We start from the raw sequence: 27,915 nt of genomic DNA on the forward strand, positions 1-27,915 counted from the left end.
TGTAGTTTTAAAAACTTGGCTTTCTATTCATGGTGGAATAGCAGTAAACCATTGGAGATCCAGGTTCGGAGCTGACCCTTCTTGCCCTCGCTGCCTTTCTGCTTTGGAGACAATACAACACTGCCTTTGGGATTGCAGACAGGCGAGAATCATATGGAAGGGGATTGCAAGACTTTTCAGCACTTTTGTTCACCTACCTTTCTATATGACCTGGGGATTAGTGGCTTGGCTTACTCTTTCAGGGCCCCAGGTATTTTTTGAGAGACTTGATTCCTCTTGGGCTCTTCACATCCGACGACACCTTGTGGAGTCATGCTTTCTAGAGGATGTTCTAGCCACTCTTTTCAGGGCTGCTCACTCCTCGGTCGACTCTCCATGAGAGATCCTAGCTAGCATTGCAGCATGGCACATTTGGAGAGCCAGATGCACTGAGGCTTTGGAGGGTTCTAAGGTTCACCCTTCTCAGATCTTGGCCAGGTACTTGGACAGATATGATACACACTCTGATGGCCATTTGGGCGACCATCTCGAGCAGCCTCCTCTAGGAGAGTTACTTTTCTCAGAGATTGGAGAGACTCTCCCTTCTTTGCTGAGACTTCTACAGGGTTGAGATGGCATTTTCAGCCTCAGCCTTGGTTTCTTTCTACCTCATTCCTCTGAGGTGTTTTTTATTACATGCTTAGCATGGTGTATTTCCGCACAGAGCTTGCTCTAGCGGGTTTCTTTCTTACTTAATAGAAGTCTCTTTTTTGAAAAAAAATAAAAAATTTTGGACTTCCAGAGGAGACCAAGTCTCAGTTGATAGGACATCTCAGAGGGAGTGCAGGGAGGATCTTGCAGATTGAGGTAGCCCTTCCAGAGGATTGGGTAGACACAGATGATATGCCACTCACTTGCTCCACTTGGGCAGGTACTTTTACGAGAGGCGGTGTTCTGCTTCAAGTTTTGGCCTTTCGAGATGCACAGGAGGATGCTTTAGTTTTTAGTGTGCAGGATGGTGGCAGATTGCTCAGATCCACATAGGACATCTTGCTTGAGTTTTCTTTTCAGCCTATCAGGGTTGTAGGTCTTTTGGTGCAGGGATCAGATTTAGAGTGGTTCCTCGACGCAGGACCCCGGCTATTCTCCACCAGGTCTTGGAGGCTTTGGCTCTACGGGGGAGTTCTCGTTAGGTATTTGCAGTGGGACCCTGGAGAGTGGAAGTGGATTGACGCAGGGCATCGAGAGAAGAGCATCCCCTTCTTTCGTTACACAGTTAGTAATACCAGGAGATTTCAGCTCAGTAGTAGAGGTTGGAGACCTTCCAGAGTTCCTCATTGGGAGACATTTGATATCACTGCGGATCTGCAGAGGTGCTACTGGAGGAGACTCTAGAAATCCCACAGGAATAGAAAGATCACTCTCTTCTTTTGACTTTCTATCCACGGTGGGATTGCAGTGAACCTTTGGAGATCCAGGTTTGGAGCCGACCCTACTTGCCCTCGTTGCCTTTCTGCTTCGGAGACTATTCAACATTGTTTATGGGATTGCAGACAAGCGAGGATGATTTGGATGGGGGTAGCTAGGATTTTCAACTTTGCCCACTCCCCATTCTTTATGACATGGGGCTCAGTGGCTTGGTTTTCTCTTACAGGGCCTCAGGTATTCTATGAGAGACTTGACTCCTCTCGGGCCATTTTGGTTCGACATCATCAAATTGAGTCCTGTTCGTTGGATGTGGTACCACACCTTCCTTTTATAGATGTACATGCCTCTGTGGATACTTCTTGGGAGATTTTAGCGAGCATAGCATCCTGGCATATCTGGAGAGCCAAATGTACAGAGGCTATGGAGGGTACTCAGGTTCATCCCTCGCACACTTTGGCTAGTATCTGAACAGACACCGTACATACTTTGATGGCCATATGGATGAGTATGCAAGGAGACTCCCGTACAGCCTCAGCCAACAGGAGGGCTTCTTTCTTCAGGGAATGGAAGGATTCTCCTTTCTTCTTTGAGACTCCTACAGGTTTTAGGTCGCACTTAGCCTCAGCCTTGGTTGTTTTCCACCTCACTTTGAGGGGGTTTTATTTATCCTCATGATTTCATGATGTATTCCACTTTGAGCTTACTCGTGGGTTTTTTCTCCTACTTAATAGAAGTCTATTTCTGGAAAAAAAAAAAAAAAATTGGACTTCAAATCCCCAAATCATACACTGTGCTCCAAAAGCATGCTCTTTGCATAGTTTTGGACTATGTGTTAATATGTGGTCCAAAAGCGTGCAAAGAGCATGCTCCCAACTGAGAAGTTACTAGTGCAAGGAGTAGAGAGAAGCGGGAAACTTGAAGTTACTAGTGCAAAGAGCATTCTCCAAATTAAGAAGTTACTAGTGCAAGGAGTAGAGAGAAGGAGGAAACTTGAAAAATGCTCCGACCAACTAGGATCAGTCCAAGGTAGCTGATGCCATAGCCATACGTAGCACACAAGATAAACATAAACAACATTTTTCCTAATAGATGTCTTCCTTCCTCAATTCGAATAAGGAACCAAAGAAAATATCGTTGACATGGAGTACAAATGGTTTTTGGATCATTCCGAAGCAGTAACAAAAAATGTGAGGAAGAAATGGTACTCGAGAAAAAGAACAGAGGATGCATTGGTCCTCGATGATGGAGGACTTAAATAGTTCACTATTAGCCAGGGCAACTTGGTCTTGGCTCGTTGCTTTTGGCGGCTCGCCTTTTTGATTGGCTCGCTTCAAGTTGCTCAGCTTTTTGACTACCTCCCTGCAAGCCGATCAGGATTGCAGGTTTTATGAAGTAGGGTACAGATTCACAGTGGTACCTAGATCCCAACCCTTTTCTTCTGGCCCTGTGTTCGTGGAGACTTTGGCTCTACGGAGGTGTCCCTATCAAATCTTTGCAGTGGGACCCTAGAGAGTGGCAGCGGATTGATGAAGGGCACCGAGAGAAGAGCATCCCCTTCTTTCGTTACACGGTTAGAAATGCTAGGAGATTTCAGCTTAGTTGTAGAGGTTCGAGGCCCTCTAGAGCTCCTCATTGGGACAACTTTCACATTTCTGCGGATGTGCAGAAAAACTTTTGGAGGAGACTCTGGAAATCCCTCAGGAATAGAAAAATCACTCTCTTCTTTTGGCTTTCTATTCACAGAGGGATTGTGGTGAACATGTATTTATTGACATGATGCACTTCCACATTGAGCTTGCTCTGCGGTTTTCTTTCATACTTTATAGAGTACTTTTTTGCCAAAAAAAAAAAGTAGTTGGAGAGCTCAGCTAAAGGAGAAAGACACCCCTCCCATAGATAGTGACCTCTTGAATGTGGTCACCCTCTAGAACTAAACTTGGCTGAAGCCACTCTTGAATGTGCCTCCTCGAGGGTGTCAGATCGATGATCCATCCTACCACTGCTCTGTCCTGAAGAGATTAAACTACATGCTAAACCTATTGCTTGTCTAAGGGGGAGAGGCAAATATTAACAGCTTTGGGAGTCGAGGATGTTGCCATGAGAGCTCCTCTGACTAGACCAAGGAGTCACCGTTAAGACATCGCTCCCCAAAAAACCACCACTAACACTCTGCTACCACAAGGAGGGAAGGAAGAAAACCAAAGTAAACGAGCCTGCCAGAGAAATGCAAGCTGGGCGGCCGTCAAGTGCAGTCCAAAAGAAAAGTACGAGAGCCATGGCTTCAGGGTGAAACACTTCCCAAGATCTTGAAGTGTCCATCACGCAATATTTCGCTGCTTGACACTGAGATAAGCCCGAGGTGAAATCTCTCAGTACAAAGTTGATGTGCTGGGTCTATCCAAAGGCTGGGAGCCCCTCTCGAGGCTGCCACAAAGTCAAATAACCTCAAGGGGGGCTGCGCCTTGAACTAGCAGCAGTATGGGCAGCAAAGAAGGTGGGGCTGTGAGCCACACCCTCCCCTACTTAAGTGTCGAAAGGCCTCACCCTTCCCTTGCAGCCATACGAGTAGCAAAGAGGGTGGAAGGCGGCCCGCTCATAGCAGCTTGGGCTGACACCCGTAGGTGGGGAGCATGTGGCTCCCCCACACCTCTAGCTAATGCAAGTAGGTCTGCTAGTAATCGAGGCTGCACATTGGAGATGCGGGTAGCACGGGCTGGGTGAGTGATGCGGGAACCAAGGGAGGGGATGAGGCAGCCAATGCGGGCTACTACAGCGAGCCACAGCTGACAAGGCACCAAGCCCAGTGGAGGGGATTGCAGGAGAAGAAGAGATGGGGGGAAACATGGAGAAGCGTTGGACGATGGCAATGGCAATGGCAATGGAGAGGGAAAGAAAGGTGAGAAAGGGCGGCGGAGTTATGGCAGGGGGGGAGGCGAGGCAGCAATAGGTGAGCAGGAGATGCAATCCCACTATACCGACCCGCAAATGGCATCTTCTACAAAAGAAGATCTAGAAATCTGACAGTCATAATTAAATTTTCGCCAACCACGGACCTTAACTTTGATGTGATGAGGCATTGCCTCATCTATTCTGACATTTCTTGGAGTCTCATGATTTCTTTTTATTACTACACAGTGGCTTTAGGCTCGTTTCCCGGTGCTTCCTTTGGCAAGAATTTTTGGTTGTTTGGTTTTCATCCTATGCGGTAGGAATATGATCTTCTCTTTTATCGGGTTCATTACTAGGCACTCTGGACCCTATGGAAGGACTGCAATCATAGGGTCTTTGGTGATCCTTCTCTCACCAAATATCGGTTCTTCTGTGCAGCTTCACGACAATTGTTTTATGTTTCTCTACATGCACAGGAGTTAGATTATCCAACCTTTCAGTCATATAATGATGTCTTTTGATACTTGTAGCTGATTGTCCCTTTCTTTGGGACTGTTTCTTGTAATATAATGACAAAAAAAAGTTTGTGTGCGTGCACACATGTGTAAGGCTTCCAAGAGGAGAACTCAATGAGTTTCTAAACAAGTGAAAAACATATTCAATATGAGGAACAAGGACTGCCTGTACTAAGCTTGATAATTTATGTGAGAAATCAGACTCTATGTACACATTCATGTTGAATAATTGAAACCAATGAAAAACACACTTTAATCAATGCTGTTGAAGGTTTACCGATATCACTGACAGAGACTTATTACAATCTAACAACTTCAATGGTTGACATGCCTTGATAATCCTTGCAGGTACCAAATCTTTTTGCAAAGGATGATCTTCAGGGTATTTTTGACCAGTGTAGAGCAGCAGCAAAAAAGGCAAATGCAGGAGAGACAGATAATGATCTTTATTCATTTTTCTTAGAAAGAGTTCGTGAGAATTTACATGTTGTTCTCTGTCTTAGCCCAGTACAAGAGTCGTTCCATAGGAGACTGCAAATGTTCCCAGGCCTTGTAAACTGCACTACAATAGATTGGTATGATTCTTTGCATTGTCTAAAATTCAGACTTGGGATCAAATAGCTTGATTGATATTGTAGCATGAAGCTCCAAGCTTAAAGGAGTTTTTCATTTCACTCGAACTAACTTTAACATTTGCATTGGTCCACCCTAACATATCAAAAACACCTAACAGTGCTGACATTGTAGAAGCTTTAAAAAATATCATATGAGGCAGAAGTAAACTCATAGGAAGGTCAAAAGAGACAAAAGGATATGATATGATACTATATGGTTGTATTGGAGATCCTTCAGGATCTATGGGACTGGTGACCACTTTTGTATCGCTTGCTATGCTATGCTGCCAGCTTATATTTAGCTAATTGCTGGGCCATGTTGAAGACTTTGTTGTGATGTCCTAGGAATTCCTTTATGTAGCTGCCTAGCTTCTGGGCTGGCATCGCCAAGAGGTTTTCCAGGCTGGTGGCATTGGTGCTGTATTTTCCTCAATGTCTGCATAGTCAGCAATGGAGGAGCACATGTTCCTTGTTATTTATCTCCCTTATGGGACACATTTTATAGAGTCTTGCATTCCTGGGGATTCTGGGTCTTGTTCACTTACCCTTCTCCACCTCTAGTTCATGAGATCTGGTCCTTAATTTACAGATTGTATGCCGTTTGAACCATGATATGTCCTCCCCGAGATATTCCTGCATTTCATACCTGTCAATTTGATTGATTTATTGTTGCTTATAGATGTCCATCTTTGGCCCAAAGTCTAACCATAGTTTTTGTAGTATTTCTGCATGACCAAATTTATGCTCTCTTTTCCATCCTCTAGGATATTAGCAGCTGGTATTCCCCATCCATTTAGCTCTTTCTATGTGCCACCCTCTGACCTCCATTACCTTGCATGGGATCCTACTTCCATCCATCTTTCCGAGCTTGTTGAGGTACCCCATCTATTGGTAGAATGTCTTCCCCTCAAGATGTATCATTCTTGTCTCTGCAAGCAAGATGGGATATGGAGTTTGGTCTTTTACCCCCAGCTCATCGATGAGAAAATATTTGTGGATGTTTCTATCCTTTTCAATATGCCCTGGTGCTGAGGCTGGCAACCGTAGAGCACCATTGTTTGTATGAGCATAGTGTACGTACAATTTTGCATTTCCCAGCCCCATAGATGTGCCTTCTTGCATGTGATTTGAAAGCTGTATAATGCCTTCATCCCTTCCGTGACTCTTCTTTGTGTGCACTCATTCCACTTGTGGTTATCCCTAATTTGCATGAGGTAGCTGCCTCCAAGGGTTCCCTTTCAAAGATGAAGGCCATCTATTCGTTTCGTGTCCCAATTGCCAGAGTTTGTTTTAGCAATGTTGACTTACATTTCTGAGTGTCTGCAGAATTTTCCCAATGCATCTAGATATACCTGCATGTCTATTTTGCCCTTTGCAAAGAGGACCACATCATCTACGTAGATGAAAGGAGTATGGCATATCCCTGCAATCTGGACTCCCCCTCCCAGCGAGCGCTCTCATCCATTCTTCCAACTGATCAATGAATAATCCAAACAGCATTTGTGAGAGAAGGCATCCTTGCTTGACCTCTATGTCATTGTCAGAATGAGAAACCTCAGGTTTGCCGAGTCTCTCTCCCCTCACGCTCGTTGCTTCTATTGGTGGACAGTTTCTTCTACCAGCCTTCTTCAAGCTTTGAATTTTGGTTCCGAGACCGCTCCGTTTTTCTTGTCCGATGTAGCCAATTCCTTTGGCTCAAGTACCCTTCACGCCTTTTTGTGTATCTTCTTCTTTGTTCCGAGCGTGTGCCAACCATTGATTAAGGTAGAGAGTATGCAAGTAGCAATCCGAGTACTCTTTGTATCCAACATACCGGTCTTCAAGCACACCACCAAACGATGCAGCTCCTCCGGAGTCACTTGAAGGAATTTTGTAGTAGCCCACAATTCCCAACAACTATTTTACTTCATCTCTCTGGTTAACATGAACCTTGCTGACCTCGACACCGAGCTTACTAACTCGGTTCTCTAAATCTCTTAACTTGATAGCTTGTCAACCCCTCAATTGACGCTTTCCCTCCAATAGGATTGCCAAAACATTAACGGGCACAAGGTAGTTTGGACAAATACTAGAGGTACTGAGAGCTGCTGCTCCTCCCCGCTCCCTTGCTGTCCCCTCTCCTTCAGCCCCTCCCTCGGCCCCCTCCCTCTGCCTCAGCCGCTCCCCCTCCCCTGCCCTCAGCCTCTTCCCTCCTCCCCCTTCTCTCCCTCTCAGCCCACCCCCTCATCTCTCAGCCCACTGCCACCTCCCCTCCTCTCCCTCTCAGCCCGCCCCCTCCCCTCTCAGCCCGCTCCTCCGTGCCCTGCTCCCCCGCTCCCTGCTCCCTCTACCGCTCTCAGCCTGCTCCTCCTCTACCCCTCTTAGCCCGCTCCTCCTCTACCCTGCTCCCCCGCTCCCTCTTCCCTACTCCCCCGCTCCCTCTACCCCACTCCCCTCACCCCTGCCTCTACCCTTGCCCCCGCTTCTACCTCTCCCCCGCTCCCTCTACCTCGCTTCCCTCTCCCCCCACCTCCTCCCTCCCCCTACCCTTCTTTCGCCTCTACCCCTTCCCCCCGCCTCTACCCCTTCCCCCCACCTCTACCCCTCCCTTGCCTCTACCCTTCCCCCCGCCTCTACACCCCTCCCCTCTACCCACTCCCTACCCCTGCCTCTACCCCCCGTCTCTACTTCCCTCTCCTCTACCTCCTTCTTTCTCTCCCGCTCAACTGCCCCTCCCCTCTCAGCTTCCCCGCTCACTCTACCCTCCTCTTTCCCCCCGCTTCTGCCTCAGTCCTCCTTCTACCCCGCTCCCTACCCCCACCTTTTTTTCCTTCTTCCTGTCTCCCCCCTACCCTTCTTCCGCCTCTACCCCCTCCCCCCGCCTCTACACCCCCCCTGCCTCTACTCATTCCCCTCACCTCTACCCCTCCCTCGCTCTACCCTTCCCCCCGCCTCTACACCCCTCCCCTCTACCCGCTCCCTACCCCCGCCTCTACCCCCCGTCTCTACTTCCCTCTCCTCTACCTCCTTCTTCCCTCTCCCGTCAACTGCCCCCCCCTCCTCCTACCCCGCTCCCTACCCCTGCCTTTTTTCCTTCTTCATGTCTTCTCCCTCTTCCTTCTCCCGCAGCATTTTTTTGGAGCAGAAGGAGCCCCAAAAATGTCAGAGTCGGCCTCCTCGCCTCGATTGGCGATGGATATTCAGTCACCCAATCCTACTCCACCTCCACCGGCCGCGAAAACTATTACTTTTTCTAAAGACGAGTTGTAGCAGCTCAAGAAGGACGTAGAGATTGAATGCTCTACCACGTTGCTAGCACGCATCTTTGGGTCTCACCCTTCTAGATCCCAAGCTGGATGCTTGCGGCTCTCCCCCCAAACCTCACTCCACGATTGTTAGATGTTCGTCTTCTGGGATGAGGTTTTTTCCAGGTTGTTTTTGACACTCCAAAGGCTGCGAACACTGTGCTCAAAGCTGAGCTTTTACACCTGGGACACATTAAGATCTTTGTTAATGCCTTTGATATTGGTTTCGACTCAGTGGAGGCAGATAAGGAAATCTTTTCGCTCTTCATCAAATTTCCCGGGCTTCCCCAGGTTTACCATCGACTTCTTTCTATTATTGGGAAGCATTTTGGTGCGGTTGCTGAGATCCCACCCCTCCCTGGGTTGCCATTGACTGCAGCAGAGGCAACCAAGGCTGATGGGGTACCTAGAGTTAGGGTCCTCTGTAAGGATCCTAACCTCACGATGGACCATGTTACGATCCAACGCCCGGATGGTTCCTTTTTTCACCAGAGAGTAGAGATTACAGGCACGCAGGACTAGTGCAGGATATGCAGGACCATTGGACACTTTGCTTGGGATTGCCCCAGGAAGAAGAAAAGGCCCAAGAAGCCCTCTGGTATAGCTACCGCCCCACGGCCTCGATAGGGGGGTGGTACAGGTGCAGCACTTGCTCCTCGGCCTCGACAGGGGGCTGGTACAGGTCCAGCACCTGCTCCTCGACCTCTGCATGGCGGTCCTCCTTAGGATGGTGGTGGTACAGGTCCAACACCTGCTCCTCGGCCTCGATAGGGGGGTGGTACAGGTCCAGCACCTGCTCCTCAACCTCCACATGGCGGTCCTCCTCAGGATGGTGGTTTAGCTCCTACTCGCCAGAGTGCTCCTCCATTGAGTGCTCCTTTTATACCGCCACCTTCTACCTCAGTTACCTCACGACCTTCTATCTCAGGGACACCCGACTCATTTCAGTGGGTTCCAGTTCGTGTGCAGATCCCTCCTGCTTCACCTTGGGTTGTCCCTCCGGTCTCACCTCGCATAGTTTGAGACGCTAAAGCTTCGACCTCCTCCCCGGTTGTAGCTTCTCCCCTAGAACCAGCGGTGCCAAACACTCTCCTTGAGGTAGTAGAGGTCTCCGCGGCTGGGGAGATACAGGATCACGAGCAGTCCTCACTTCCTCCCTTGGATATGGGGAAGGGGATGGTTTACACTATTGATCCTCTTCCCTCAGAAGGGATCCTTCGCACTCCGGTGTTTGGCTTGATTCAGAGGAACTCATTTTCAGCCCTTGCAGATGCTTCAAATTTCCCAGAGGAGGAGTTTGTGCCCTCTACTTTTGGTGAGCCAGTGATTGGGTTTCCAATTGACAGGGCTTCTTCTTCAGGTGGCAAGGTTCTTTCCCTTGTTGATTTTTCACCACTTGGTTCCATTCCTCGCTCCTCAAGCAGGAGGTCTTCCCCTGTTGAGGGGTTTGTTTCCGACACTAGGTCGGGTAAGGTGTTCCACTCTACATCCTCCCATCGATGAGGATTATTAGTTGGAACATACAGGGCCTAGGTGGCGTTCCACGTCGTTGCCGTAGACAGCTGATCCGCTTCATCCAGATGTTACCGGGGGTTCTATTGATATCTTATTTAATCCAAGAGCACAAACTAGATTCTAGAGATTGTGCCAAGTTAGGCAAGTTGCTTTCTGGCCATACTCTTTGGTCATGTGTCTTGGGCACCAGGGGGGGACACTTCTATCTCAGTTTCACAGTCGGTTCTCTCCTTACTTGTTGGACACGGAGTCATTATTCCCTCTAGAGCTTAGTGGATTATTCTCTTGATTGGAGGGCGTAAGGTTGGTTTCCTTAACCTGTATGCCTCCAACATTAGAGGGGAACGTGTCATTATGTGCAACGATTTGCTCTCCTGGGCCCCCATTGCGGACTCATGGGTGATTGGAAGTGACTTTAACATGGCCTGAGTTACCGTCAGACAAAAAAGGGGATAGAGAAGGAGGACTTCACTCTTTGGAGAGAGCAGCTTGGGATGCCTTCCTTTTTCACTACTAGGGTGTTGGAAAGCTGAAAGGAAAGCAAAGAGTGGACACAAACTCAGAATACTTGCATTACTTGGTTGTAGAATGAAGAAGAGTGAGGTCCTTAAGTAGGCACCTCATACATGCTCACTGATATCACTGATGACTTCAGAGCTCCACAATCATCTCCTCAATCTGCTCCTAGATTCTCTCAATCATCCTATGTGGCTCTCCACCACCTAACTGTGCTTGTGGGCACCTAACTATGCCTCTAGCACTCACACATAGAAACATAAGGTGTGCCTGAGGCATACACCTTGAGATATCCCAACAAACCCCCCCTCAAGGAAATGCCTCAGGCTATGTCAAGGATACATCTAGTCTCATAGTTTCTCATGCCATCTCATGGTGGTCAAGGATAAATCTATGGCTAGGTTCTCATGCTAGCAAGGGTTCCCTTGGGTGTAAGGTAAACAAAAGGGATACAAAAAGACCTTCCAATGGTTATCTCCCCTGCATGTACATGCACACAATGTCTGCAGGAGGTACCATGGAACAAAACATACACATGGCCTACATCATAAGGTGACCAGAGGTGTTTACAAAACACACAAAACACAATAGTTTATTTTCATTCATTTTGGAGGACTATCCAGGCTGAGTACCTTGACATAAAAAGAGAGATCTGGAGCATACATAGAGATGTGTTTAAAATGCATAATCTTCAAAGGATGCCTCATCTTGTGGAGGCTCATTAACTGTAAGTAGATTTGCATTTTCTGTCTTTGCTTTGGCTCTGCAAAACTTCTCATTATGGTTGTTCTTGCCACAGTGCTTGCATGGATTAACTTTGAAGCAGTCCTTTGAAAGGTGATTTGTCTTTCCACAGTGATTGCAAGGAGTATACTTGCCCTTCTGGACTTTTACAGCATAAGCAGTGTCATTGCCTTTCCTGAGCTCCATATGCCTTTCTTCTTCTTGGAGAGCAGAGATAATGCCTTCAAGGTTAGGATTGGGAAGATTCTTCAAAGTGCTAACAATGTGATCAAATCCTTCAGGCATACTCTTAAGTAACATTGCCATAGCATCATCAGGAGTGATAGGAGAGTTGATAGAAGCTAATTGATTCATAAGACTCCGCATATAGTTGACATGAGCTGCTAAAGTAGTACCACTTGCCATCTTTAATTCAAAGAAAGAGATTTTAAGTGATAGTTTAGAGATGTGAGAGCTTGCACCAAAAATCATGTCTAGCTTCTGCCAAGCTTCCGAAGGAGACTCTAAGTCAGAGATATGGTGTATATAATCATCACCCAAAGCAAGAGCAATGATACCATATGCCTTTTCTTCTCTTGCTGGATCCCTTGCCGGTCGTGTTGGAGTTGAAGATTCTCTAGCATTGGAGGCCGTAGAAGAAGCGGTAGGAGTAGGTTTGACAAGTCCCCATAAGTTCTCCCTCATCAATGCAAATTTTACCTTCATTTGCCATGTATGGAAGCCCTTTCCATTGAACTTCTCAAGATTAAATATGGTAGCCATGAGAGGGTCTAACCCAGATATTGGGCAGTGTCTATCTCTCTTACAAGGCAAAAATAACTGAAAGACTTCCAAAATATGAGCACTTGATGTAGCAAAGAGTAGTGACCAGATTTCAAACAATGATGCTTCTTCTTACATGCTTCATAAAAGTGGGTGAAATAAACATTTTCCAATCAAAACCAGGTCTAGCAAGTCAAAACAAAACTGAAGCAACACTTGTAGTGAAGTTATTGAAAACTTCAAAAGACCAGAAATGCTAGAGTAGCATTTTATGTAGCATCATCTTCAAAAGCTTGTCAAAACTGTCAAAACTAGAGAGCTGAACTTGGAGGGCTTATAGCTCACTCTTCAAAGAAAAAGAAAGGGGGCTTTCTGAGGCAAAAGAAAGCTGGTATACCACAGTAGATCCTCTGGGAAGAAGAGGCGAAAAAACGCGTCAGGTCGCCTTCTCCTCCTTCAACAAAGTCGACTGGTTTTTCTCTGTTTTCTCCTTCAATATGCAGCCATTGCTGCTCAGATTTCAGCACAAGGTAGCTCTAGGTATGGACCAGCCCCCCCTAAAAGGAATTAGAGAAAGATCAAGTGTGCTGGGAGAAAACGCAGAAGAGACAGTCGACGACCTTCGTGTAATGGCGACGAGCAGAGGCGAAGATTCGTCAATTCCTTGCAGCCAAAAGTTCGCCCCAACAAGGTGGATCTCCACCTGGAAGGGCGTGGGAAATGGCTGAGAATCGGAGGAGAACAGGCTTAAGCAAATTTTTGGAAGAAGAGGGAGAGATGGTGAAGAAGAAGAAGAGGAAGAAGATGATGATGTGGCAGAAATGGGCTCAAGGAGGATCAAATGGCTCTGATACCATGTTGGAAAGCTGAAAGGAAAGCAAAGAGTGGACACAAACTCAGAATACTTGCATTACTTGGTTGTAGAATGAAGAAGAGTGAGGTCCTTAAGTAGGCACCTCATACATGCTCACTGACATCACTGATGACTTCAGAGCTCCACAATCATCTCCTCAATCTGCTCCTAGATTCTCTCAATCATCCTATGTGGCTCTCCACCACCTAACTGTGCTTGTGGGCACCTAACTGTGCCTCTAGCACTCACACATAGAAACATAAGGTGTGCCTGAGGCATACACCTTGAGATATCCCAACATAGGGCAGAGATACTTGGTTGGATGATGCCTTTCTTATTCAGCCATATTCCCTCCTGTTCTCTTGGTCGAGCAGGAGGCAGCAGATGCCTATTCATGCACTCATTGACAGATTCTATGTAGATGATTGGACACTAGACAGAGGTGGATCAATATGCATTGCTGTTGGGGTTTCCACTTCAGACCACTTGCCTGTTGTGCTGGCTATCTCAGAGCCTCAATTGAGAGGCCGGTTTGTTAGCATCAGGATTCTAGATGCCTTGTACATAGAGGAGGACCTTACAAAGGCAGCCCTGCAGATATGGGTTTCTCATGTCCAGGGTGGGCAGCCAATTCCATCACATGTAGCTGCTATCCTTTCTGGTATTAGCGACTTCTACCTCTTAGTTGCTTGTACCAGGAGATGAGATATTCTCAGACGTGAGATTGGTGTTCGCCAGTAGTTTGTAGCTTTGCAGAGGGAAGAGCAAAAACGGCCTTCAGATGCTTGGATTCAGCAGATATTGTGCTTGATCAGAGAGCAGAGTATGCCTTTCATGCACGGGAGTCCTTATGGATTCAGATGGGTGGCAGAGTCAATAAACACTTTTTCTCTACTCTTGGCCCTAGACATAGTAGAGAGAGTGTATCCCAGCTTATTGACTCACATGGGATTTTACAAACAGATCCAGATGATGTCTTGCGCATAGCTTCAGATTTTTATGCCGCTCTTCTTACTGCTGATCCTAAGACACGGGATAGAGAGGATGCTAGACAAGTTCTTTGGCAGAGCATCCCTTTGTTGGTGAAACTAGATATGCATGTTTTGCTTGATGCACCTTTCACCAACACAGAGTTCAGGACTGCACTTTCAGCCCTTCACAAGGACAAGTGCCCAGGTTTGGATGGCCTTACCCCTTATTTTTTCATTGCATTTTGGGATATGATTGGAGACTACATTACTTCAGCCCTACAGGGCATTTGGGGCTCTGGCGAGATGCCCGGGTTGCTTACAGAGGGTCTCATCCACCTTCTCCCGAAAGGAGGTTGCAGAAATCTAGTGTCCCAGTGGAGGCCTATCACACTTCTGGGGACTTGTTACAAGATTATGGCCAAGGCAATCGGCCTCCGATTGCAGCCCCTTCTCCCATCTTATTCATCACACTTAGACGGGATTTGTGCATACAGAAGCATTTTTTATAACATTTTCTCTTTCTGGGAAGCTTCAGAGTGGGCCATGCAGAGCGGCCAGAATCTAGCCATTCTACTTTTGGATTTTGAGAAAGCTTATGATAGAGTAGATTGGGGTTTTTTGGAGGGCACCCTTCTACGTTTTGGCTTTATTGATGCTTGGATCAGAGGTGTTTCCTCTTTGTACAGATCAGCCCATAGCCAGGTACTTATTGGTGGGGTAAGGGGTTAGAGATTTCAGATTTCCACATCAGTCCGTCAGGGATGCCCCCTTGCTCCTTTTCTTTTTTTGTTCGTGGCCAAAGCTATGAGTATCTATGTTAGATCTCAAGCTGACATCTTTGGGCTGAGACTTCCCATTAGAAGGGAAGAGGAGCTACTTGACAGTCAGTTGGCAGATGACACAGCAGTTTACTTGGATGCCACTCCACAGACACTCACTTCTTTCAGGACAGCATTGGATTTATTTTGCTTGGCGGCGAGGGCACAGATAAATCGGCATAAATCCAATGGCTTTTGGATCAGTGATGAGGGCACTCCAGTTTGAGGGCTTGACATAGGATTCACTTGGGTTCAGAGGGGTGTGCCTGTCAGGTATTTGGGCTGCCAGGTCGGCATATTTCTTCCACGCAGCAGTTTTTGCTCCCATGTCGGAGAGCATCAGGAGGGAAGCTCCTTTTTTGGAGCTCAACTAAGCTGGATCTTGCCTCTAGAGTTGTGGTGGTCAACCAGGTCCTCTTGCTGGTTTGTTTGTTCATGCTGGTGCCATTCTAGGGACTGCATCACTCAGCTCAAGAGACCAATCAGAAATTTTATTTGGAGTGGGCTTGATGGCACAGCAAATGCCTTAGCTAGGGTGGTGGCTTGGGAGACCCTCATCCTCCCTACACAGGAAGGGGGTCTCAATATTATTGATCTAGTCCAGGGCAAGAACCATGGAATGTCTTTCTTATTAGTAGCATACAGAGGTGCACACCTTCTGGACGAGCAGTAATAGGTGGATCTTCACCACAACACACCTCATATCACCTTCGTCCCCTCTCATGGTTGCCATTCTGAAAGCATGGGCCAGTTTTTTTTTTTTCCATGAAAAAGACTTCTATTAAGTAAGAACAAAAACCCGCGAGAGCAAGCTCAAAGCGGAATACATCATGAAATCATGAGGATAATAAAAAACCCCCTCAGAGTGAGGTGGAAAGAAACCAAGGCTGAGGCTGAAAGTGCCATCTCAACCCTGTAGTAGATTCAGAGAAGAAAGGAGAATCCTTCCATTCCCTGAAGAAAGAAGCCCTCCTAGCTGAGGCTGCATGGGAGTCCCCCTGCATACCCGTCCATACGGCCATCAGAGTGTGTACGATGTCTGTCCAGATACTAGCCAATGTGTGCGAGGGATGAACCTGAGTACCCTCCATAGCCTCTGTGCATCTGGATCTCCAGATATGCCAGGCTGCTATGCTCGCTATAATCTCCCAAGAAGTATCCACAGAGGCATGTACAGCTGTAAAAGGACGGTGTGTAACCACATCCAACGAGCAGAGCTCAACCCGATGATGTCGAACTGAAATGGCCCGGGAGGAGTCAAGTCCCTCATAGAAAACCTGAGGTCCTGTAAGAGAAAGCCAAGCCACCGAGCCCCAAGTCATAAAAAGTGGGGAATGGGCAAAGTGACTGAAGATCCTGGCTATCCCCATCCAAATCAATCTCGCCTGTCTGCAATCCCATAAGCAATGCTGAATAGACTCCGAAGCAGAAAGGCAACGAGGGCAAGTAGGGTCGGCTCCGAATCTGGACCTCCAAAGGTTCACTGCAATCCCTCCATGAATAGAAAGCCAAAAGGAGATAGTGATCTTTCTATTCCTGTGGGATTTCCAGAGCCTCCTCCAGAAGTACCTCTGCTGATCCGCAGTAATACCAAAAGTCTCCCAATGAGGAACTCTGGAGGGTCTCCAACCTCTACTACTGAGCTGAAATCTCCTGGCATTACTGACCGTGTAACGAAAGAAGGGGATGGTCTTCTCTCGATGCCCCGCGTCAATCCACTCCCACTCTCCGGGGTCCCACTGTAAATACCTGATGGGAACTCCTCCATAGAGCCAAAGTCTCCAAGACCCGGTGGAGAGTAACTGGGGGTCAGGGTCTAAGAACCACTCTGAATCTGATCCCTGCATCAAAAGGCCTACGACCCTGATAGGCTGAAAAGCAGACTCAAGCAATATATCATCTGTAGATCTGAGCAATCTGCCACCATCCTGGACACTGAAAACCAAAGCATCCTCCTGTGCACCTCGGAAGGCTAAGACCTGAAGTGAAACCCCGCCTCTCGAGAAAGTACCTGCCCAAGTGGAGGTAGTGAGAGGCATATCATCTGTGTCTATCCAAGCCTCTGGAAGGGCTGACTCAATCTGCAAGATCCTCCCTGCACTCCCTCTGAGATGTCCTATCAACCCTGACTTGGTTTCCTCTGGAAGCCTACGGAAGGCTTTCCAAGATCCCAAAGAAGAAGCAGGTCCCCTCTCCCACCTGGCCCACTGCATGTAGAGTGAGGCACCCAGTGGTCTGCCACGATCATCTAAAATACTGTCGTTCCACATGATGGGCTGCCTATCAATCTCTTCCCGGGAGGAAGGAGGAATCCTCCGAAGAGAGCTTCTGAAACTAGCCCAAGCTTTCAGAATGGCAACCATGAGAGGGGATGAAGGTGATCTGAGGTGTGCTGAGGTGAAAATCCATCTAACACTGCTCATCCAGTCTCCTCCTGAGGAAGGTGTGCACCTCTGTATGCTGCTGATAAGAAAGTCCTTCCACGGTTCCTGTCCTGGCATAAGTCCTCGCACCACTATCTTGCAAAGTAAGGCTCTGCACTGTAAATCTGGATCAATAATATTGAGACCCCCATCCTGTGTAGGGAGGATGAGGGTCTCCCAAGCCACCCTGGCTAAGGCATCTGCTGTGCCATCAAGCCCACTCCAGAGAAAGTTCCTGATCGGTCTTCTGAGCTGAATGATGCAGTCCCTAGAATGGCACCAACATGAACAAATAAACCAGGCCGTGGCCAAAAGGACCTGGTTGACCACCACAACTCTAGAGGCAAGATCCAGCTTGGCTGAGCTCCAAAAGAGAAGCTTCCTTCTGATGCTCTCCAACACGGGAGCAAACTGCTGCGTGGTAGAAATACCCAAGCCGACCTGGCAGCCCAAATACCTGATAGGCACACCCCTCTGAACCCAAGTGAACCCTATGTCAAGTCCCCAAACTGGAGTGTCCTCATCACTGATCCAAAAGCCATTGGATTTATGCCAATTTATCTGCGCCCCTGCCGCCAAGCAAAATAAATCCAATGCTGTCCTGAAAGAAGTCAATGTCTGTGGAGAGGCATCCAAATAAATCGCTGTGTCATCAGCCAACTCACTGTCAAGCAGCTCCTCTTCTCTTCTGATAGGAAGTCTCAGCCCAAAGATGTCAGCTTGAGATCTAACATAGATGCTCATAGCTTCGGCCACGAATAAAAAAAGGAAAGGAGCAAGGGGGCATCCCTGACGGACTGATCTCGAAATCTGAAATCTCTCACCCCTTACCCCACCAATAAGTACCTGGCTATGGGCTGATCTGTACAAAGAGGAAACACCTCTGATCCAAACATCAGTGAATCCAAAGCGTAGTAGGGTGCCCTCCAAAAAACTCCAATCTACTCTGTCATAAGCTTTTTCAAAATCCAACAGTAGAATGGCAAGATTCTGGCCACTCTGCACGGCCCACTCTGAAGCTTCCCAGAAAGAAAAAATGTTATCAAAAATACTTCTGCCATGCACAAATCCCGTCTGAGTGTCGTGGAGCACTCTTCGAAAGATTCCTCCTTCCTCTCGTGAAGAGATTGATAGGCAACCGATCATGTGGAATGACAGTATTTCAAATGATCATGGCAGACCACTTGGTGCCTCGCTCTACATGTAGTGGTCTAGGTGGGAGAGAGGACCTGCATGATCTTTGGGGTCTTGAAAAGCTTTCCACAGGCTTCCAGAGGAGACCAAATATCAGTTGACAGGACATCTCAGAGGGATCTTGCAGATTGAGGCAACCCTCCCCCGCCCCCTCCCCCACCCTCCCTCTCCCTCCCCCTGCTGCCCCCCCGCCCCCTCTTCCTCCCCTGCCCCTTCCCTCCCCCACCCTGCCTCTCCCTCACTCGACAGCCCCCCACCTCCTCCCTCCCCTCCCCCACCCCCTCCCTCCCCCGCCCCCTCCCCCGCTCTCCCTCTCCCCCCCCCGCTGCCCCCCTCCAGCTCTTCCCCCCAACCCCCTCCCTTCCTCTCCCCCGCCCCCCCTTTCTCTCCCTGCCATCAGCCCCCTCCCTCCCTCCTAACCCACCCCCTCCCTCCCTCCTAACCCCCCCCCCCCTCTTTCCCTCTCCTCCGCCCTCCCTCTCCCTCCCCTCCCCCTGCCCCTCCCCCTTCCTTCCTAACTTAGCTGCCCTATGCCTCCCCCTCAACCTGCCTCCGTCTTACCCCCTCAATCTATCTTCTCCTTCCCTTCCCCTCTCTCCTACCCTCTCCTGTTCTCCTCCTTCCTACGCACGTGTTCTAGGGCGTCCTGGGCAGTAGTTTCACGCATGGAGCTTTAACAGTGTTGGAATCGGCCTTTTCACATTGATTGGCGAATGGATCCCCATTCACCTAATCTCCTTCCACTTCCACCGGCCGCGAGAATCGTCATTTTTTCAGAAGACGAAGTTGCAGCAGCTCAAGAAAGATATGGAATTAGAGGGCTCCACATCATTTTTCACCCACATCTTTGGGTCACACCCTTCCAGATCACAGGCTAGAGACTGGATGCCGGCGGCATTACCAGGCGATCTCGCCCCACACCTTAGGGATATTCAACTTCTGGGACGTGGATTCTTCCAAGTGATTTTCGACTCCCACGAGTTCACAGGCCTTGTTCTCAAAGCTAAATCCCCTGGCTTTGGGTTCGAGGAGAATCTTTCTTTTACCCTACACCTTGGGCTTTGATCCGATCGAGGAGGACAGGCAGGTCACATCACTTTTCATTAGATTTCCGGGTCTTCCTCAGGTCTACCATCGACTGCTTCTCACTGTCGGAGCCACTTTCGGAGTGGTCACTGAGATCCCCTTCTTCCTGGCATGCCTTCTTCCTCAACAGAGGCAGTCAGAGTAGACGGGGTGCCTCGTGCTAGAGTCATTGTCTCTGACCCTAACATCTCAGATGACCACATCATGCTTCAGCATCCAGACGGCTCTCTCTTTCGACAGAGAGTCAAAATTTCAGGTAGACAAAACCAGTGCAGGATTTGCAGGACCCTTGGGCACTTTGCTAGAGACTGCCCAAGGAAGAAAAAAAGACCCAAGAGGTCTTTCGGTGTGGCTCCTTCACGTACTACCCCGACTGCACCTCCCCAGCGCCCTGTACTAGGCACTCCAGGACCACCTGGAGCAGCAGGGCGCCCTACGGCACGCACCCCAGGATCACCAGGGGCAGCAGGGCGCCCAATGCCCGCAACATTACCGGTACCACGATGGAGAGCTATCAGAGCGACTCCCTTACCTCAGGAGGAGACCCTTGTTCCTATTTAGATAGACGCCTTCTAAACTCCAGAGGTGGATGTTGCTGCAGCCCCAGACACTACAGTTCCACATCAGGAGGGGCCTTTAGATGCACCGGCCCCAGTCACCTTGGTTTCTGACCATGAGGGGGCCAGAGATACATCTTCCCCGCAGACAGTTCCTGCCATAGTCACGACGATCGAGAAAGTGCATGCACAGATGAGGACTCTAGATTCCTCTTTAACCCAACCACAGGCCTCCTCAGCACCCAGCTCGAGTTCTGTTGATAGAGGCTTGGTAGATCCTTCTCCTCCATCTTCCATGAGTGCAGGTCTTCTTCGCACTCCTCGGCCAGACTTGCTTTTCAGGACCTCTTTTTCGGCACTGGCAGATTCGGCGTCTTTCATGAATGAAGAGGAGTTTGTGCCCTCCACCTTAGGGGTCTCCGTCATCTGCATTTCTTTTGAGAGGGCCTCCCTTCAGCAGGTGTGGGGATCCTTTCACCTGTTGAGTTTCCTGCCCTCAGCAGGAGTGTTTCGGCCCAGGGGAAGCTGGTCTCCTCTACTAGGTTGGGTAAGCCTTTCCATTTAGCATCCTCCTGTCAATGAGGATAGTCAGCTGGAACATACAAGGCCTAGGCGGAGTTTCACACCGTCGTCGTAGGCAGCTGATCCGGAACCATCTTCATCCCCAGGTGTCACTGGAGGTGCTATTGATATCCTTTTTATCCCTGGAACACAAGTTGGATGCTAGTGATTGCTCAAAATTTGGCGAACTGCTTTCAGGACATACCTTCTGGTCACCTGCTATGGGCACAAGGGGAGGTACTTGCATTTCGGTCTCTCTTTCTACTCTCCCCTTGGTTGCTGGTCATGGTATTATCTCCCCCTCTAGAGCTCAATGGATCATTTTGTTGATTGGAGGGCGTAAGATTGGTCTTCTCAATCTCTACGCTCCCAACAACAGAGGGGAGCCAATCTCCTTTTGGAAGGAGTGACTCTCTTGGGTCCCCATTGCAGACTCTTGGATCATTGGTGGCGATTTCAACATGGTTGAGTTGTGATCAGACAAAAAGGGAGGCAGACAGGGTGGAATTCATTCCTTGGAGAGGGCAGCCGGGGATGCCTTTCTCTTTCAGTACAATGGTAGGGACACTTGGTTGGATGATGCCTTTTATGTTGTGCCACAGTCACTCCTGTACTCTTGGTCGAACAGGAGAGTACACATGCCCATCCATGCATGTATTGACAAATTTTATGTAGACGATTGGGCACTTGACAGAGGCGGATCTGTATGCATGGTTACCACCGCATATCATTTTCCAATGGTGTTACAGATTCTTGAGCCTCATCGGAGAGGATGCTCTGCCAATGTCAGGGTTCCGGATGCTTTTTATGCAGAGGAGAGCCTCACGGAGGATATTTTACAGATTTGGGTTTCTCACATACAGGGTGGAACTGTCTGCCCATCTCAGGTAGCTGCAGCCTTATCCGGAATTAGTGACTATTATCATATAGTCGCTGATTCTAGGAGATGTGAGATTGGTATACGCCAGCAGTTAGCGTCCCTTCAGAGGGAAGAGGAGAAGAGGCCCACAGATGCTTGGATTCAGGAGCGCCTTGAGTAGATCCTGATGCCGTCATGCGTGTAGCTTCAAATTTTTTTGCATCCCTTCTTACTGCAGATCCGGGCATATAGGCCATAGATGATGCCAGAGAGGTTATTTGGCAGTGTATCACTATATTGGTGAAGGATGAGATGTATGTTTCTCTTGATGCACCTTTCACCAATGCAGAATTCAAGACTGCATTACTTGCCCTTCACAAGGGCAACTACCCAGGTTCGGATGAACTTACCCCTTCCTTTTTTATTACTTTTTGGGAGTAGAATTGTGATCACATTACATCAGCCCTGCAGGGCATGTGGGACTCAGGTGAGATGTCGGACTCACTTACAGATGGTCTCATTCATCTCATCCCAAAGGGGGGTAATAGGAATCTAGTGTCTCAATGGAGACCCATCACTCTATTGGGCACTTTCTACAAGAATCTGGCGAAAGCCATCAGTCTACGGCTACAGGTTTTTCTTTTGGATTTGATTCATGACACGCAGACAGGGTTTGTGCATGGCAAAAGTATTTTTGATAATATTTTCTCATTTTGGGAGGCTTCAGAATGGGCCATGCACAGCCGCCAGAGATTGGCCAATCTACTCTTGGACTTTGAGAAAGCTTATGACAGAGTAGATTGGGATTTTTTAGAGGGTACTCTATTTCGCTTTGGTTTTTCAGATGCATGGATTAGAGGAGTATCCTCTCTCTACAGATCAGCCCATAGCCAGGTGCTCATTGGGGGGGTAAGAGGGGACAAGTTTCAGATTTCCAGCTCAGTCCACCAGGGATGTCCTCTTGCCTATTTTCTTTTTCTGTTTGTGGCGGAAGATATGAGTATCTACCTTAGATCTCAAGATGATATTTATGAGCTGAGGCTTCCTATATGCGGGAAGAAGAGCTCCTGGATAGTGAGTTGGCAAATGACACGGCTGTTTTTTTTTTTTTCCCATAAAAGAGACTTCTATTAAGTAAGAAAGAAACCCGCTAGAGCAAGCTCTGTGCAGAAATACACCATGCTAAGCATGTAAAAAAAAACACCTCAGAGGAATGAGGTAGAAAGAAACCAAGACTGAGGCTGAAAATGCCATCTCAACCCTGTAGAAGTCTTAGCAAAGAAGGGAGAGTCTCTCCAATCTCTGAGAAAAGTAACTCTCTTGGAGGAGGCTGCTCGAGATGATCCCTGCATGGTCGCCCAAATGGCCATCAGGGTGTGTATCGTATGTGTCCAAGTACTGGCCAAGATCTTAGAAGGGTGAAACTGAGAACCCTCCAAAGCCTTAGTGCATCTGGCTCTCCCAATGTGCCATGTTGCAATGCTAGCTAGGATCTCCCATGGAGAGTCGACCGAGGAGTGAGCAGCCCTGAAAAGAGTGGCCGGAACATCCTCTAGAGACACGACTCCACAAGGTGTCGTCGGATGTGAAGAGCCCAAGAGGAATCAAGTCTCTCAAAAAATACCTGGGGCCCTGAAAGAGTAAGCCAAGCCACTGATCCCCAGGTCATATAGAAAGGTAGGTGAACAAAAGTGCTGAAAAGTCTTGCAATCCCCTTCCATATGATTCTCGCCTGTCTGCAATCCCAAAGGCAGTGCTGTATTGTCTCCAAAGCAGAAAGGCAGTGAGGGCAAGAAGGGTCAGCTCCGAACCTGGATCTCCAATGGTTTACTGCTATCCCACCATGAATAGAAAGCCAAAAGAAGAGAGTGATTTCTCTGTTCCGGTGGGATTTCCAGAGGCTCTGCCAAAAAAATTTTTGCAAGTCAGTAGGAATCTGAAAGTTCTCCCAATAATGAGCTCTGGTGGGCCTTCAACCCCTACAGCTGAGCTGGAATTTCCTGACATTACTGACCGTGTAACGAAAGAAGGGGATGCCCTTCTCTCGGTGCCTTTCATCTATCCATTCCATTCCCCAGGGTCCCACTACAAAAACTTAATTGAGACACCTCCATAGAGCCATAGACTCCATGAGCCAAGGGCGAGGAGAAGCGGGTCAGGATCCAAGTACCACTATGAAAGAGAGCCATGCTCCATGAAGCCCACTATCCTGACTGGCTGAAACGGTACCTCTAGCAAGATATCGTCTGTGGATCTGGACAGCCTGTCCCCCGAAGAAACATAAAAAACTAAGGCATCCTCATGTGTGTCAAGAAAAGCAATCACCTGTAAAGGAACTCCCAATTTGGAAAATGCCCCCATCCAGGTGGAGCAAGTAATAGGCATGTCATCTTGTGTCCACCCAATCCAAGGGCAAGGCTGCATCAATCTGTTGGACTTTCCCTACACTCCCTCTGAGATTAAGAACCATCTGGACCTTTCGGTCTGCAAGAAGCTTCCTGAAGGCTTTCCATGCTTCCACTGTATATGCAGGGCCCCTCTCCCATCTTGGCCACTGCATGTAAGGAGAAGCTCCAAGTGGTCTGCCAAGCTCATCAAAATCCTGTCATTCCTTACTCCTAAAGCTGGCCCATGCTTTCAGGATAGCACCATAAGAGGGGAAGAGGGAGACCTGAGGTGGTGGGCTGTGGTGAAAACCCATCTAGTACTGTGTGTCCAATCCTCTCCTGAAGTGGGCGTGCGAGAGTGTATGCATCTGATAGGAAAAATCCTTCCAAGGCTCTTGCCCTCACATAAGCCATCTCACAACGAACTTGCAGAGTAAAGCTCTGCACTGGAGATCTGGGTCGATGATATTCAAACCCCCTTCTCTTGTAGGAAGAATGAAGGTCTCCCAAGCCACCCTGGCTGTAACATCAGTTGTGCCATCTAGACCACTCCATAAAAAGTTTCAGATCAGCTGCCTACGGCGATGGTGTGGAACTCTGCTAGACCCTGTATGTTCAAGCTGACTATCCTCATCGACAGGAGGATGCTGGATGGAAAGGCTTACCCGACCTAGTAGAGGAGACCAGCTCCCCTAGGCCGAAACACTCCTGCTGAGGGAAGGAAACTCAACAGGTGAAAGGATCCCCACACCTGCTGAAAGGGAGGCCCTGTCAGAAGGAATCCCAATGACCGGGAACCCTAAGGTGGAGGGCACAAACTCCTCATCATCCATGAAAGTCACCGAATCTGCCAGTGCCGAAAAAGAATTCCTGATAAGCAAGTCTGGCCGAGGAGTGCGAAGAAGACCTGCACTCGTGGAAGATGGAGGAGAAGGACTTGCCAGGCCTCTATCAGCAGAACTGGAATTGGGGGTGAGGAGGCCTGTCGCTAGGGTGAAGAGGAATCAGAGCCCTCATCTGCGCGTGCACTTTCTCGATTGTCCTGAATGTGGTAGGAACAGTCTACGGGGAAGAAGTACCTGTAGCCCCGTCGTGGTCAGAAACCAAGGGGTCAGAAACCAAAGTGACTGGGGCTGGTGGATTAAAGACCCCTCCTGATGTGGAATTGTAGCGTCTGGGGCTGCAGCAACATCCACCTCTGGAGTCTGGAAAGCGTCTGTCTGAACAGGATCAAAAGTGTCCTCCTGAGGTAAGGGAGCCGCTCTAATAGCTCTCCATCGTGGTACTGGGTGTGCTGTGGGCATGGGCTCCCTATTGCCCCTGGTGGTCCTGGGGTACGTGAAGCAGGGCGGCCTGTTGCTCTTGGTGGTCCTGGAGTGCGTGGTACAGGGTGCTGGGGAGGTGCACTCGTGGTAGTACGTGAAGGAGCCGCACCAGAAGACCTCTTGGTCTTTTTCTCTTCCTTGGGCAGTCTCTAGCAAAGTGCCCAAGGGTCCTGCAAATCCTACACTGGTCCTGTCGAAAGAGAGAGCCATCTGGATGCTGAAGCATAATGTGGTCATCTGAGATGTTAGGGTCAGAGACAATGACCCTAACACGAGGCACCCCGTCTGCACTGACTGCCTCTGTCGAGGAAGAAGGCATGCCAGGAAGGGAAGGGATCTCCAGTGACCACTCCGAATGTGCTCCGATAGTGGCAAGCAGTCGATGGTAGACCTGAGGAAGACCAAGAAATCTAATGAACAGCGATGTGACCTGCCTGTCCTCCTCAACGGGATCAAAGCCCAAGGTGTAGGGTAAAAGAAAGATCCTCCTCAAACCCAAAAGCAAGGGGATTAGCTTTGAGAACAATGGCTGTGGACTCGTGGGAGTCGAAAATCACTTGGAAGAATCCACGTCCCAAAAGTCAAATATCCCTGAGGTGTGGGGCGAGGTCTCCTGGTAACTCCGCCAGCATCCAGTCTCTAGCCTGTGATCTAGAAGGGTGTCACCCAAAGATGCGGGCGAAAAGTGATGTGGAGCCTTCTAATTCCACATCTTTCTTGAGCTGCTGCAACTCGTCTTTTGAAAAAATGACGGTTCTCGCGGCCGGTGGAGGTGGATGGAGATTGGCTGAATGGGGATCCATTCGCCAATCGATGTGAAAAGGCCGATTCCAACACTGAAAAAGCTCTGTCCGTGAAACTACTACCAGGACACCCTGAACGCGGGCGCAGGAAGAGGAGAAAGAGAGGGTAGGGGAGAGGGAAGGGAAGGAGAGGATAGACTTAAGGAGGAGACGGAGGTAGGCTGAGGGGGAGGCGTGGGGAGCTGAGTTAGGAAGGAAGGGGTGGGAGGGAGAGGGAGGAGGTTTTTTTGGGTCTCCCTTGGGGGGGGGATAGGAGGGATGGAAAGGGAGGGCGGGGGAGAGGAAGGAGGGGGAGGAGGAGAGAAAGGAGGGCGGGTTAGGAGGGACGAAAGGGAGGGCGGGGGAGAGGAAAGGATGGGGAGGGGGAGAGCAGCGGGGGGGGGAGAGGGGAGGGCAAGGGAGGGGGGCGGGGGGGAGAAGGGGGCGGGGGGGGCTGGCGGGGGAGAGGAGGGCGGAGAGAAGGGGGCAGCGGGGAGGGGGCAGCAGGGGGGGGGGGGGAGAGGGATGATGGGGGAGGGGGTGGGGAGGAGAAGGGGGCGGGGGGGCTGACGGGTGGGGGAGAGGTAGGGGCAGCAGGAGGGAGAGGTAGGGGGCAGCGCGGGGGGCAGAGGGAGGGCGGGGAAGGAAGGGGAGAGGAAGGGTGAGGGAGGAGGGAGAGGGGGCTGGCGAGCGGAGCAGCGAAGGGGGGCAGCGAGGGAGAGGGAGAGGGAGAGGGAGAGGGAGAGGGGGGCGGTAGCTCATGGGGAGGAGCAGTAGCTCATGACCTTTTGGTTTCCTACTGGACGTTAATAGAATCATGGCTGTTTTTTTGGATGCCTCCCCCAGACACTCACTTCCTTCCGGATAGCCTTGGATTTATTTGCACGGCTGCAGGTGCACACATTAATTGGCATAAATCCAATGGTTTTTTGGATTTGCGATGATGACACCCCGGATTGGGGTAATGATATTGGCTTCACCTGGGTACAAAGCGGCGTCTCCGTCATATATTTGGGCTGCTAGGTTGGGGTGGGCATCTCTCCTTCACAACAGTTTGCTCCGGTGTTGGAGAGCATTAGAAGAAAGCTCCTTTTCTGGAGCTCAGCCAAACTTGACTTGGCTTCGAGGGTGGTGGTGGTTAACCAGGTTCTCCTAGCCACAGCATGGTTTGTATGCTCTTGTTGGTGCCACTCTAGGGATTGTACCACTTAGCTTAAGAGGCCCATACGAAACTTTTTATGGAGTGGTCTAGATGGCACAACTGATGTTTGGCCTGGGAGACCTTGATTCTTCCTACAAGAGAAGGGGGTTTGAATATCATCGACCTGGATCTAGAGTGCAGAGGTCATTGTGAGAGGACTTATGCCAAGGCAAGAGCCTTGGAAGGATTTCTTTATCAGATGCATTTAGTCTCGCACGCCACTTCAGGAGAGGATTGGGCACACAGTACCAGATGGGTTTTCACCACAGCCCACTTTAGATCTCCCTCTTCCCCTCTTATGGTTGCTATCCTGAAAGCATGGGCCAGCTTTAGGAGTACTCTTCGCAGGATCCCACCATCCACCCGTGAAGAGATTGAAAGGCAGCCTATCATGTGGAATGACATTATTTTGGATGAGCATGGTAGACCACTTGGAGCCTCTCCTTACATGCAGGGCCAAGATGGGAGAGGGGCCCTATATCTACCGTGGGAGCATGGAAAGCCTTCAGGAAGCTTCCTGCATACCAACAGGCCAAGATGGTTCTTAATCTCAGAGGAAGTGCAGGGAGAGTCCAACAGATTGATGTAGCCTTGCCCTTGGATTGGGTGGACACAGATGACATGCATCTTACTTGCTCCGCCTAGATGGGGG

The 27,915-nt window shown here is 49.2% G+C and overlaps 1 protein-coding gene across 1 annotated transcript in view; it reads left to right on the plus strand.

Moving 5' to 3' along the window:
• LOC147885929 (dynein-1-beta heavy chain, flagellar inner arm I1 complex-like) overlaps nucleotides 1-27,915 on the plus strand; it is a 629,024-nt gene that overhangs the window by 434,283 nt on the left and 166,826 nt on the right. The window contains exon 49 of the mRNA XM_087396248.1: nucleotides 5,160-5,386. Coding sequence (XP_087252374.1) covers nucleotides 5,160-5,386 — 227 coding nt within the window. The remainder of the gene's footprint in view (nucleotides 1-5,159; nucleotides 5,387-27,915) is intronic.

Source organism: Dipteris shenzhenensis, chromosome 25, assembly GCF_047967505.1.
Source record: "Dipteris shenzhenensis isolate YYH24624 ecotype China chromosome 25, Dip_SZ_1.0, whole genome shotgun sequence".
In the NCBI taxonomy this organism is placed as follows: domain Eukaryota; kingdom Viridiplantae; phylum Streptophyta; class Polypodiopsida; order Gleicheniales; family Dipteridaceae; genus Dipteris; species Dipteris shenzhenensis.